Below are 15025 nucleotides of genomic sequence, written 5' to 3'. Positions count from 1 at the left end.
TACACCGGGTATGTTTTTGTTATACCTTAAGCAGTTGTAGGGTTGCTGCCTGGACTTGACTTTAGATGCTAAAGTATTATTAACTTAGTAAATTACCTATGGACGAAAAATGTAGACTGTCCTCCTTTGTGCAATTTCATGAATCAACAAGTTGATTCTCCTATAAATTTGTCTGCTAGATTCTTTTGAGTCTTTTTATGATTACTTCCATCTTTAATGACCTTCTTACTAGCCTATAAGTCTTAGACATGCCATCTGAAAATCTGGCTTAAATAAGAACAAGTCCACTTTGTTTAGGATGTCCTACATTGGTTGGGAGAATTGGATTATTGTTTCATTTATGATTTTGGGAATCTTTTGACCCAGTTCTTCATGCGTATGCTGTGTTAGAGTGTCCCTCATTGGTTGAGGGGATGCGTTGTTGTTTCCATATGTGGTCTTGGTAAATTCTCACCACACGTGTTAGCTTTTTAGGTTGTGTAAACCTAAAGTTTATATTCTTATCATACTTGAACAGGCATGACAGTTGGCATCCATCCGATGTGTACCGTCAAGCATAGTGGTTGCTTTATTGCACTAGTGATTCTTTTTGCGTTTTTTTTGGGGTGGTGGTGGTGTTTGGGCCAGATTTTAGGTTGTGTAAACTTAAAGTTTATATTCTTATCATACTTGAACAAGCATGACAGTGGGCTTCTATCCCATGTGTACCGTCAAGCATAGTGGTTGCTTTATTGCACTAGTGATTTTTTTGCGTTTTTTTTGGGGTGGTGGTGGTGTTTGGGCCAGATGGCTGCACCTCTGAGTCCTCTACTTCCCACCAACTCAAGTATAGCATAACTGTGTCCGCCAAAGGTTATATAGATGGGAAGAAGTGGAAAAGTATGTAATATATGTGTCACACACACCGACAAACATACATCAGGACACAAGCATCCTCTCTCTCTCTCTCTATATATATATGTATATGTATTATATGTACATACATATATGTGTGTGTATATATATGTACATACATATATGTATATACATATATATATATATATATATATACACATATATATGTACATACATATATATATATATATGTATGTACATATATATATACATATATAGATATAGATATATATATATGTACATACATATATATATATATATGTATGTACATATATATATGTGTACATATATATACACATATATATATGTATGTACATATATATACACATATATATATGTATATACATATATATGTATCTACATATATATATACATATATATATATATATATACACACACATATATGTATGTACATATATCTATATCTATATCTATATATGTATATATATATGTACATACATATATGTATATATATGTGTGTGTGTGTGTGTGTGTGTATAACACTGATAGACGTACACAAGGACAGTGGACACATCATTATGATGTCTGAAGTTCTGTGAAAGTGTTTCGTCACTTTATCTTCAATTTCTTCACCTGATTGTCAAAATCCTCCTCCTTGAATGCAGTCTATTGTTGGCTCTGGCTCGGGGGCATCTATTGGTGATATTCTGGACGATTTTCTGCGTCAAAGGTTTGGTGAAGATTCTTATGAAAGAGTTGAGACAGGTGTTGTTATGTCCAAGAGACAAGCTTCACTTCACAGGTTTAACAACAAAGAAAGTGGGCGCTTTGTTCTTTTACTAGAGAATCGTGTTTGCAATTCGAGCATTAAACTACCGTCAGTTGATAATGTTATTATATATGACAGTGAGACAAATCCTGCAAATGATTTGAGACAACTCCAGAAGTTATCCATAGATTCAGAGTCTAAGTATATCAGCGTTTTCCGACTGTATTCATGTTTCACTGTAGAAGAAAGAGCCCTTGTCCTTGCTAAACAGGACATAAATCATGATAGTAACTTGCATAGCGTAAGTCGGAGCCCCAATAACTCCCTTATGTGGGGAGCCTCAAATTTGTTCAGTAGATTGGATGAGTACCACACCGGAGGCATTCCAACCACAATTTCAAATAACTCATCAGGGCAGTTGCTTTTAAATGACATTATTAGTGAGTTTTCTGCAATAATTTCTAAAAGCTCTGACAACAAGGACACATGTCATTCCATTATTTCAAAAGTTCAAATGAGCACGGGAACTTACAGTGCTAGTATCCCGCTGCTTGGTGAGAAAAAAATGGAGTTGAAAATCGGAGTAGAACCTCAAGTTTTTTGGAGAGGGCTGTTCGAAGGAAGAAATCCAGAGTGGAGAAATTTAAGCCGAGCAACCCCAAGGAACAGAAAGAGAGTTCAATACTTTGATGAATCACCAGATCCACCTAATGGTGATGATGAAGCAGGAAAGAAGCGCAGGAAGGTGGTAAATCATAGTGTGGATGCAATCCCCGGTCACCCCTCACCTGGAAGAGGTGAAGTTGCAGCCTCCAAAGGAGGTATCCCTTCAATAAGCTATTTTCAATACATTTCCTGTTAGATTTAGTTGTCTCATTTATATAAATATGTTGAGAAATATCAGCTGCTAATTCTTAGTTGGATCCAGGTGCTCATGAAAATGATGATATTGGTGGGGAGCACGTTTCTAGGTCTCCATCTCATCTGTTGCACGAGGCAAAACCTGTCAGGCCAGAAGAAGGGAGAATGCTGTACAATGAGCAGAAAAGCCTTCATGTCCATCTGAAAGCTGAGTTTGCAAAACTGTTTGAAGTGCTAAAACTTTCGGTATCCATTTCCTGCCTGCTCTTTTTCAAAAGCTTAATTTTTCAAAGTTGTAGTTGTCTTTGAGAGTATACAGGTGCTCTGATGAACAGTGAGGGTAAATTGGCAATCTTCGCTTGCCCAGATTAATCATAATGCGTTGGTTTTGTGAGGGCTTCTGAATCTATGATATCTGTTACGTTTAAAAGATAAAGTTCTTCATGTTAGGAAAATATACCTTTCATATTCATGATGAAAGAGTTGTATGCATTTGTTGATAGCTTCTAGTGAATAAGTATGATATTAACTTGTTGAAGGTTTAATCTTTTTATGTACGAGTTCCTGGCCTTGTGATTGCCCCTGAATTGGCATCTTTTCCTTTATTTAAACTCTCTTCAAGTGGCTATATTATTCTGCAGTTTTTGGCACAACAGTAAGCACCACAACATCCTTGCTGCAGTACTTGTACATCCAAACCTTTCCAAGCTTTGGAAACCTAGTTTGGTTAATAAGACCTCCATCCCTCTGCCTTGGCGAGGGTGAAATGCGCTAGTCAATTCACCAAAAAGCAGAGAGTCAATTCACATTGACAAATGGTATAGAACATGTTTTTCTGGTATATGGTGAATAAATTTCATTAAAATGGGCAAGCAACCCAAGGTATACCCGCAGAAATAGAAAACCTACAATAGGAGATGGTTTTCTATGAAAGACACCCTATTTTTTTATGTTTTTTATGACCGATACCCTATCTTCTATACAACAAGGAACCTCATGGGTGCACCAAAAAGAAATAAGGGGTAAGAGACTACTTCTTAACTTTACAAAAGTCATCTCCACCTCAAAAGCTTCCCTATTTCTTTCTCTCCAAACAACCCACATCAGTGCAAGTGGGGCAACACTACAAGTCCTTCAGCTTTTCCTTCTTCTGTATTTCAAGCTAAATATCAATCCTTTTACAATGCCTGGCGTCAACAATAAATTCCAAACCATAGGATTTACCACCATAACCTCGAAAGCAACCGACAATGAATCAGGACTTGTTCTACATTTCCTTACAGAGAAAACACCAACAAAATTACTCTTGTTGCTTGCCAAATAAGAAACACACGTTCCTTGATACCTCAGGGCACCGAATTATGTGGAAAAGTAACCCATCTCATTGACCTCCAATGTGGGACTTTTGTCATTCTTTAACAATATCCATATATATACTACATTTAAGTGTAGTCCCCTTCCAAAAGTGTTACAATCTGGGAAACCTATTTGCATTTTTTGTTACAAATAGTGTAAACATTAAAAATATCTTGTCTGTCCGAACACTTTTATTCACACCAAAGTAATACAAAGCTAGGCAATTCATCTTAAAATTCTATAAATTGCTCTGCTTGCCCTAAAAACATCTTTGATTTCTTTCTTTCCACACTGTCCACGATATGGGACAATCTTCCATCTCTTCGCCTGTTCCGTAGCATTACAAACTCTAATACAACACTTTAACACTCCTATATTTGTTGGTTTCACCCAAGTGATTTTCCTCAAAACACATAAATTATCTCCATATATCCACAAGTATTTTTTTTTGATAATGGTAACTTTACTTTTATATATCCACATGTATACTACAACGAAAGTGTAGTTCCCCTTCAAAAGTATTACAATTTACAAATTGTAATTGAATTCTGTGCCTTACAAAAAGTGTAAAACATCACAAATATCTTTTGTTGGAGCTAATAGTTTTTGCTCACACTAAAAATAAAAGAAGGCCTAAACACTTCATTTTAAGATTCTGAATGTTGTTCTGAGTCCCCTCAAAGCACCTTTTATTCCTACCAATCCAAATTGACCACCAAATGCATGCCGGAATGATCTTCCATTTTTGTTCCTTCTTGCTCACATTACCATCCATATTCTAGCATCTTAGAACGTCTGCAATGCTTACAGGTTTCACCCAACTAATCCCTTTCAAACTGATGAACATCCTCCAAAGCTGGTCTGTCCATTTGCAGTGCAAAAAAAGATGGTTGATTGTCTCAGCTTGTTCCCTACATAAAAAGCACCCAACGGTTAGTTGGTGCTCCCTTTTGTTCAGATTATCATGAGTTAACATTGCTTCTTTGGCCAAAAAGCCAGATGAAACAATTGACTTTATAGGGAATTTTTGGTTTCCATATCATCTTCCAAGGCCAATCTCTTTCATTCACCACTCTTACATTTAACTCACTGTATTTGACTGAAAAAATTCCCTTACTGTTTCAGTTCCGTTCTAGTTTGTCCACTTCTTCGGTCAGATTGTTGAATCTTGCTACCGAGTTATAGAATTTTGTTATTCTCCCGAACTCCCAACCATCCAGATCTCTCCTTAGATATAAATTCCATCCTTGTCCAGTTCACATCATGGCAACTGTGGCTTCTTGTTGCTGGCTTAGAGTGTATAGCTTCGGACGTCGTTAAAAGCCCTGCCCACGTGTCATGCCAAAAAAGGTTTTCTACCCATTTCCTATCCTCACGTTAGTTCTGATCTGCATCATTGGCCAAAGATTCCTAATAGCTCTCCAAATTGAACATCCATAGGGTGTTGTGACATTCTTAGTTATCCAATTATGTTCCATACCATACTTTTCAAGAATGGCTTCTTTCCACAACATTCCTTCTTCAGTAGCAAATTTCCACTACCATTTCATCATCAGGCTTTGATTCTGCTTTTTCATATTGCTTTGCTTCTGCTTTTTCATATTCCTGATACTTAGACCTCATGCTTTCTTGTTCACTAACAACTCGTCCCACTTGACTAGGTGGTACTTCTTGTTATCTTCATTCCCCTACCATAAAAAGTTCCTTCTCTGGACATCTATTTTCTTGCTAACACTAGCAGGCATTGGGAAAATGGACATCAAGTAAGAAGGCAATGTGTCTAATACACTGTTTACTAGGGTTAGTCTACCTCCCCTGGAGAGTTGTTGACTCTTCCAATTTGCAAGCCTTTGTACATTTTTCTACCACCCCAATTGTTGTGGACTTACACTTAGCACCCAAAGGCATTCCAAGATATGTAGTTGGAAGCTCCCCTACTCTTCCTCCTAATTTGCTTGCTAGAGCATCTATCTCACTGATTGTGTAACCCTGATACTGCTTCAAAAAATTATGAAGATGACCCTCAGTATCAGAACTTGTTCCTCTTTTGTTTCACAAAATACTAAGGTGTCATCTGCATATTGTAAGTGTGTTACTTCTATACTATTTGTCTCGCTCAACTTGAAAATGCTAATTCACCTTTCCCCTCGTGCTTTATTCAGTAGATTGCTCATGCCCTTCAGTGCCACTATGAACAAAAATGGAGACAAGGGATCGCCATGTCTCAAACCTCTACGGGAATTTGACTGTGCTAATGCAATGCTCTATCCACTTGATCCCTTTTGTAATGCTTGCGTTAACTATGCTTGTATTATTTATGCTTGCATTCATTATATATAGATTATTGCCTGTGCATTGTTTAGATTGGTGTATTATTAATAGCATGCATTGCATAAAAATGTGTATTTCCAATGATATCCTCCACAATTATGATGGAAAAGATGTAAAAAGAATTTTGAGGGGTAATTGGGTCTTTAACTATGATAATGCATACATTCAATTCCCTTACATTACTAATACCTAGAAATCCATCGTATTAGCAAATACTAATACACACCTTAATACACAATAGCTATACATAGCATAAAAAAGTGTACCAAACAAGGTATTACTATGCATGCATTATATTTGCTAATACACTCTACCAAACGACCCCTAAAGGAGAAAAGAAACCCCTATTGTCCATCATTCCATTGCATTGTTCCTCTCTCCTCCTTTTTGAAAGTCACCAGCGCTTCACTTCAGATCGATACTTTGTACACAAAGCCATCGCTGGTGACTTCAATCTATTCTGTCTTCTTGTGTCCCTTCACCTTGACGTTGCACACTGTAGGTGAATTTCGAGGGTTCTTTCTTCCTCTGTTTCAATGAAGCCCCCACACTGATTGCTGTTTTCCTTGAAATCTTATGGGACCATAGTCTCAGGGGTAAGCCTAAAACTCTTATCCACACTCAGTCTCTCTCTTTATCTTTTGGCCAGCAATCTGTGGTTGGCCTCCACCGATCTAGGTTTAGATTGATCTTCTTCCAAACCCATGTTCCGGGCATGACATGCTCTGTTGCCACTTCTGTGGGAAAACTTGATAGAAAGTGCCTGTCATTCATTACAAAGACTCTGACCCTATGTCTGACTTCCAAGTGTTGCAATCCGACCTTCTATCATCGAGAATTGCCAATTCTCCCGAAGTGGGTTCTGGAACTTGCCTACAGCATATCTATTGAGAAGGTCTCTCTGATGTCGGTGTTCCATTCTTCACTCTTATGCAAGCACCTTCCGCCTGTAAATGCACCTTCTTTGTGGATTCTGTTGTCCATCTACTGTTATGTATTGCCTCGCTGAAGGATGTTCCCAGCAGCTTCCTTTGTTTAATTGTACTTTCTGCTCTGTTGTAGGCTCATAGGTGTTTTTCTATTTTATAAGCAATGTTTCCCCATCCCCCTCTGTATGAAGATTCCGGTGTAATAGTGACTGCTTTGTTTTGTCCTTCAATTAGAACTGACGTATTTGCCATTTTAATTGTATTTAAGGGTACAAAAGAACTCTGAATAGAGGTACTTTACATTTCATCTTTTAACAGACTTCCCTTGGATGTTTGATGCCTCAATAAATACTGATCTCAGCCATCTCAGCACTTCAATGCTAATCTTCACTCTCCTTGTTAAATTCCTGCTGCGTTCAGTCCACTCTATCATGTATCTGCTCCTTCTTTAGGTTTGATGATTTCATAAGACTTGAAACTCGTGTTATAGTGTTATCCCTCATTGATACAGTTCCGACCATGGTTGCCAGAAACAGATCCCTTGGACGTGACTTTAGGTTGAAAGTTGGCTGACCTCGAAATTCATGTGGGAGAGCATTTTCTCTTTCATCCTTACCTTTTATAGACATTTCTTATGGTTTGCTGCTAGTTTTACAAAGTGCCTTTGATTTCTCATCGTTCTATTGGAGGCCTTTCAACCTGGTTCTTTTCTCTGTGTATGCTATTGATTCATAATTGTTTTTTTTTTCTTATTTAATAGTGTGCCATCTTGTTTGCTTTAATGCTCCATCTCATCCTGTAATTCAATTGTTACAACAGTGGTTTATTGGGAATTGTTTTAGCATCTACAAATTTTAATAGTAATAACCAGGTTCTGATCCCTACCAAATTTCTTACTGCTAATTGTTTGTGTGAACCAGGCTTCAACCCTACTTGGTATTACCCTCTATGTAAATTTAAAAAATGATTTTTCTGGAATGATTGACATACTTGTGGCATTTCCTATTTGCGAGAACTGTCTACTATAATATACCTAAATAATATGTTAGCCTAGGTATTATGTCTCGCTCTTGGCTTGCTGGCCATTTGACCAACATTTAAATGCAGGATGCTGTCAAACATACAGTGGGTAAGTTTCTGGAATATGTGATGGAGAATCATCGTGTTAGTAGGGAACCTGCAACAATTTTACAAGCTTTCCAGTTATCTCTGGTCAGTATCTTTTTGTCTCCACTGCTCATCCTTTCTGCTCGCATCTTTTTTTAAAAAATTATTTGTTGGTGGAATCAATTCTTCTCTTCATTGACTATCATAATAGTTCAAGTAAACAATTATCAAGTCATAGTAATTAGGAATCCAAAAAAAGAAGATATTATTTTTTAAATTTGATGTAGCTCAATATCTTATATTTAAGAGCCTTTTATTAATTTAAAGTTGATAAGAAAAGCTAAGTTGCTTGGACTCGGGTGCTGGTGTCCGATATGGGTGTGGATCTAGAGGACGGATCCTCTATGCACTAAATTTTAAGATTTGGTGATATGGATCCATGTCTGGATACGGGTGCGGGGATTTGGCTAAAACAGAGTTATACAACCTAAATTTTGAGATATTATGAAGAGAACTCGGAGGAGAAAATCATGATCAAGAGGAAAATCTTGGAAGAGATAAAAGGAAAGGGATTGACAACAAAATATTATATGTTTAAGGTATTCTATTTTCATCAATTTCAATTTATATATAAAAGGAAGGTTTTGATTACAGAAATCATTAAATCTGTCCAAAATCTCTCCCTCGAATTTGGTCAAAGTATCCAAAACTGGTTGACCAAATTGTTACGGATCCCACACCCATGATGTGTCGACACGGGTGCGGCACCGAAAGTGAATAATCTCAAGCTAAAAACACTAGGTGGATCCTTACCACCTATCCAAGCTTTAGTGACCCGATATCTATGTGGGCGGGAGGTAGCAAGCTGCCAATGGAATTAGTCTAGGTTCTCAAGCTGACTAGGTCACCATGATTATGAAAAACAGTAAATAATAATATATTGTTTGATTGGCGTTTTTGTTTCCTACATAATTATATGCTTAAGATATGTAGGATTATTGTATTGGGAAAAGACTCTAACATGCCATCGAACTTTGAGAAATGACTCTTTTATGCCCTTCCTTTAAAAGTTTGGCTCATCTACGCCATTTCCATTTGAGAAAAGGCTCATCCATGCCACTATTTGTTAACTGAAAAAATATATCGATTTTGCTGACATTTTTTTGACATGTGGTTCATTATGATTCGGCCACATCATTAATTAATCTTTTTTTTAAAGGAAAAAGGTTCAAATATGCCATCAAACTTTGAGAAAAGGCTCATCTATGCCATTCGTTAAAAGTTTGGCTCATCTATGCTATTTCAGTGAGCAAATAATGGCATTAATGTGCCTTTTGTCAAACGAAGACATAGATGAGCCAAATTTCTAATGGATGACCTAAATGAGCTTTTTATGAAAGTTCAATGACATATTTGAGCCTTTTTTCCCTTTATTATTTTATGTCGGAGAAAAGTTGGAATAGGAATACAAGGATTAGTATTACACAGATTAAATTATTAAAACACTCCTTATATGTCCAAAGTAAGCAACATGTATTAAAATATTTCATCATTTTGTATAAGTAAGCAATACACATCTTAATACCTGCATAACAAAAAACAGTACACATCTTAATCCACAATCCCTGCGTTATTAATCTATGCACCTTGTCTCTACACCAAACTACGCTTAGTGTGCTTCTTGCTTCTAGAAAAATCATCCTTCCTGTCGCTGTGATTCTTGTTGTTTGACATTTACTGTGATTTCTCAGTGTTGGGTTGCAGCTTCAATCTTAAAGCAAAAGATTGACAAAGAGGAGACATTCTTGCTAGCCAAGCAGTACTTACAATTTGGATGCACTGAAGAAGAGACAAACAATGTCTGTCTGAAGATCCGTTCCTTGAAAAAGTTATTCCTGCAACAGTTGGATCAAAATAATAATGCTTCAAGTTCTTCTAAGTGTTCTTTATTAGCTACCAGAACCGTTGCAGAAAAGCCATCAACAGGAAGCATGTCACAAGTTGTGGAATCTCCCCAGCTGAATGTGCTAAAGGAAATGGAAGAAAGATTGCAAGGTAAAAAGTTACACGGGGAATGCATTGTGACACCTAAAAAAGAACTTGTGGATATTGAACGGGAAACTTTCATTAAGGAAGTCCAGTGTAGATGTGAGAGGCGAATGTCAAACCTGGTACAAAAGCAAAAGGAGGAAATTGAGGAGTTCCAGAAAATATGGGAAAAGAAGAAGGAAGAGCTTGTGCAGGATTACAGATTGCAGGTTGCTGTTCTTCGGACTGTACGTGGTAACACTGCTGTAATGAAGGATAAAAAAAAAGATGCAGAAACTGAATTTTCAAGAAAAATGCAAGAGCTCAAATACAACAAGGACCAGAAACTTAACGAGCTTGAGGTAGAACACTCTGCTATGAAGAACAAGGAAAGGCAAAAGGCTTCTTTGTGGTTGGCCGAAGCAAATTCCTTTAGGGGTGTTGGATCTCATCCGATAGATGGGATAGGGTGCTCTCAGGAAAATGTAAATGTCTCACTCAATTCTCCCAAGACTGTTCACCCTGTAACTGGACATCATGTTAAGGAACTGAATGCAGGTAAAATTTTGGATAACACGCGGTCTGATGTACCTCCATCTACTTCTGATGAGTCGGATATTCTTCCTATTGATTCTACAAGTGTTTTAACAACTCCAGCAACAGAGGACCAATCTGGGGTCAAGTCTGTCGATGGAGGATTGGTTACTATATCCAAGGGGTCTTATGAAGTGGGTGATCCAGATGTACCTTCATCTACTTATGATGAGTTGAATATTCTTCCTATAGAAGCGACAAATGTTTTAACAATGCCAGCAATGGAGGAGCAAGTTGAGATTGTGTCCACGGCTGAAGTGTTGGTTGCTAAATCCAATCAGCTAGGGCCTAATGAAGGAGGTGATTTATGTTATAGTTCAGAGGGAATTGGAGCACTGGGTGCTAGATCCAAGAAGCCCAATGAAGTAGATTATCCAGATCTACCAGCATCTACTTCCAATGAGTCAAATATTCTTCCTGTTGAAACATCAAATGTTTTAACAACGCCAGCAATGGAAAAGCAACTTGAGATCGCGTCCACAGTTGGTGCATTGGTTGCTAAATCCAACCAGCCCAATGAAGTAGGTGATTTTGGTGGTAGTTCAGAGGAAATTGGAGCATTAAGTGCTAGTTCTAAGCAAGCTATTGAAGTAGGTGATCCAGATGTACCTGCATCTACTTCCAATGTGTCGAATATTCTTCCCATTGAAGGTTCAAATGTTTTAACTATGACAGCAGCTGAGGAGCAAGTTGAAATCACTTCTAGCACTGGAGCATTGGTTGCTAGATCCAAGCGGCCTAATGAAGTGGGTGATTCAGGTGGCAGTTCAGCAGAAATTGTTTCTGTGTTTCCTCTGCCTCATGAAGAACATACTGAGGTTCTATTAGGGGATCCGCCTAGAGAACATTTGTCAGAGGTATCTGGACTGGGTTTTGATGTTGTTCTGGGGAATGATAATTTAGAAGTAAATGTTACTAAGGAATTGAATACGGAACATGATAGTCTGGAAAATAATTCTCATATGCAAAGTGATAAAGATGACCCGAGAGATGCAGTTCGATCCACTGATACAAACCCAATTTCTCCTCTGAAATTGGTAGTTGACTTGCCTTCGGTAGAAGCAGTTCTTTGTTCTGATGATGGTTCTTTAGCTCAAAATCAAGTAAGTGGCCTTTGTTCGAAATTTATATGGTGTTTGTATTATTGTGTTATTGTGTAGAACATCTGGGTGCAGAATCTGGGCACAGGTATATGTGATCTTCCTAGGAAAAGTAAAAAATGTCTCAAATTGCAAAGACATGCTCTGTTTAGATCATTTTGAGCTAGTAATTGACAAGTTGTCTCTTAGTTTTGTTACAAGCTGTAGATTAGGTAACTTGTACCAATATGTTCGGTGACTTGCAGTTCTACCCTCGAAAAAACACATGATTTTTTCCTGATATATTGTGGAAAAACATTGGGTGTTCTGTATGATGATTTTGCACTTAAACTGGATCAGCTAAATCAGTTTGAATGTTTGCAGTCTTCAGGAGATAATCTCTCTCATGAGATGCCACTTCCAGAAAATCAGAGGGGAACACAATTGGAAGTTGATGCCGGGCAGTATGGAACCATCAGTTCTGATGCTGCGTTAATTAGTAGTTCTGAGCAACAGCAGCCAGCTTCTGATGGTTTTCTGCTTGCTGCTCACGATCCACTGAGCGACATTATGCATGATACCCATAATGATGGAAGGAGCTTTATGCCAAACCTTGGATCTTCTCATCATTTGGATGGGGAGACGATGGAACCTTTACAGGCAGATGGTAATTCGGACGAGGATCAATCTGTTGATGTTGAGAATTTCTCAGAAGTCAGTAGAGTGGATCCTCGACCGATTTCAGAACATGGTGCATCTTCCCATAATATTGGAACTCCAGTTCAAGTGCCAGGTTCCACTGAGCTTCCTAGTCAAGCAGTCCTGCAACGTAACAGTTATGCTGCTGTTGTTCAAGGACCCAGGAATATACCAGTTCATCCTGACCATCAGATGGCCACTTGGAATTCTACTCTTCCTTTCAATGCTGATCCTCTGCACAAAGATTGGGAAAGGATAAATAAAGAAAGAGAACAAAGCACCAAGATACTTGAGGACATGGTTAGTTCCAATTTTGTTTTTCTTGATTCTTTGCTCCTTGTCCTTTCTTTCTTAAAGTTGTTCTCTTTTTTTAACAGAAATTGCGTCTGAGATCTGATTGCGAGAAGGAGATAGAGGAAATGATTGCCCAAATCCGTAAGAAATATGATCATAAACTTCAGGAAGCTGAGGCAGCATTTCTTAGGAAGAAGAAAGAACTTGATGTTAATCAGATCAAAGTTCTCATGAATAAGCTCTTGGCAGATGCTTTTAGATGCAAATGCATGAATCTTAAACCTTCGGGGTTCTCAGGCATGCGTCAAGGTATGCAATTAATGTTGGTTATACATTTCCAAAGAGTAGTCAACTTTTCTTGTCATAATTTTGAACGGACAGTTGCGTCCAGATTTTACTTGGAGTACATTTTTAATTTCCTTATAGGGGTCTCCCATTACATATATCATCATGGTGATAGAAAGATGGTGCTAATATTTGCAACTTTGCTAGGTTATACAATTCAGGCTAGTAATTTCTCAAGTAAAAAGATCTTTTCTTGTGTACTGAAGTATTATTGTTCTTTGTAGTTGTGCCTTCTAGTTATTTGCAGCATCTCCATCAGGTATCCCAGCAGCCTAATTTGAGGTCTTCTCCTGTGACTGGTTCATCTTCAGCTAGCCAACAAAGTTCTGTCCCAGTTTCTTTGAGAGCTTCCTCTATCACCAGTTTGCCTTCAGCTGGCCAAGCAAAGGTTAGACAGGAGACTTCTGTCCCCTCTAATCGTTCAGTTCATTCTGGTTGTATTTCTCAGCCTACAGTAAGATGTACACCAGTTACTGGGTTATCTTTAGCTGGCCAACCTGCACCTACTCAGCAGACAGTTGCTGTTAGTCGTTCAACAACACATTCTGCAGGAACTCCTGGCAGGCCACCTCTCATCTGTGCAATTACCCCTTCCACTGGGAATCTTAGGGTAGCTAGCGAGATCCGTGCTCCAGCCCCCCATCTTCAGCCTTTCAAGACTCTTTCATCCATGTCTTCTAGCAACAGTCCTTCAACCCTTGCTCATAGTATGCAAAATCACCCGCAGTCCCCTTACATGGCTGCATCATCACCCTCAGTTCCCCAATTACCTTCTCTACAAACATCATCACCATCCCCATCCCAATGTCCGCAACATCAGATACCTATACCGTTGGTTCCACAGTTAGCTGTAGATCTTTCTAGTTCTCAGAATGTGCCTCCGCAGCATGATATTGGTGGATTGCCTGCTACACGAAATCCGTCTATATCTGCTCAGGAATTGCTTTTTAATGTGGAGAATCAACCTCATGCAAACAAGCCGAGCATTATGCCACCTTTACCAGATGTGAACCCTGACTTTGATTTATTGGACCTATCTGATTTTCAAACACTGGATAGTGTACATGGAGTTCCTACTTCCTCAGCTGGAGCTACTTATGTAACTGATGTTGTCTGTGTGTCTGATGATGACTGATCTGTTGAGAATGAAGTGCATTTTGTTGGCTGCGGGTCAGCTTTATCACATGTTCGTAAAAATGAATTTAAGAAAAGATCAGAAAGGAAGAGAAAGCTAAGAGGAGGAAGCTTGACTAGATTAAATAGGATTGCATGCCCTTTCCCCCTCCCCCATTTTTTTCCTCCAAGTTTTCATGAATGCAGCTGTAAATGGATCATTAATCTTTCTATATTATAATAATAGGACGCAATATCATCTCTTCATGTGTTCTCTTATTTGTTGTGCATTCTATATAGATGTTTGGTTTATATACGTTTGTAAAAATGAATTTAAGAAAAGATCAGAAAGGAAGAGAAAGCTAAGAGGAAGAAGCTTGACAAGATTAAATAGGATTGCATGTCCTTTCCCACTCCCCAATTTTTTTCCTCCAAGATTCCTTGAATGCAGCTGTAAATGGATCATTAATCTTTCTATATTATAATTATAGGACGCAATATCATCTCTTCATGTGTTCTCTTATTTGTTGTGCATTCTATATAGATGTTTGATTTATGCATGCTAAGAGGCTTTTGATTGATGTTTGAGTTGGACTTGGAAAAAATAAATATTTGAAGTTGAAAGGAATGATTGTGAGAGCTGAAATTGTGTTCGACTTGAACTT

The 15025-nt window shown here is 38.1% G+C and overlaps 1 protein-coding gene across 12 annotated transcripts in view; it reads left to right on the top strand.

The window, feature by feature from the left end:
* LOC101255404 (helicase protein MOM1-like) overlaps window positions 1–14625 on the top strand; it is a 50198-nt gene extending 35573 nt beyond the window's left edge. For 9 of the 12 annotated variants that reach the window (XM_069299039.1, XM_069299037.1, XM_069299042.1 and 6 more), the window contains exons 14-20: window positions 1521–2445; window positions 2553–2731; window positions 8209–8313; window positions 9960–11933; window positions 12294–12908; window positions 12986–13211; window positions 13472–14625. In XM_069299039.1, coding sequence (XP_069155140.1) covers window positions 1521–2445; window positions 2553–2731; window positions 8209–8313; window positions 9960–11933; window positions 12294–12908; window positions 12986–13211; window positions 13472–14382 — 4935 coding nt within the window. In that variant the 3' untranslated portion in view covers window positions 14383–14625. The remainder of the gene's footprint in view (window positions 1–1520; window positions 2446–2552; window positions 2732–8208; window positions 8314–9959; window positions 11934–12293; window positions 12909–12985; window positions 13212–13471) is intronic. The other 3 variants (XM_069299044.1, XM_069299041.1, XM_069299040.1) reach the window with 1 other exon arrangement.
* The last annotated feature ends 400 nt before the right edge of the window (window positions 14626–15025 follow it).

Source organism: Solanum lycopersicum, chromosome 6, assembly GCF_036512215.1.
Source record: "Solanum lycopersicum chromosome 6, SLM_r2.1".
Lineage (NCBI taxonomy): Eukaryota > Viridiplantae > Streptophyta > Magnoliopsida > Solanales > Solanaceae > Solanum > Solanum lycopersicum.
This window is presented reverse-complemented; position numbering and strand designations above follow the sequence as displayed.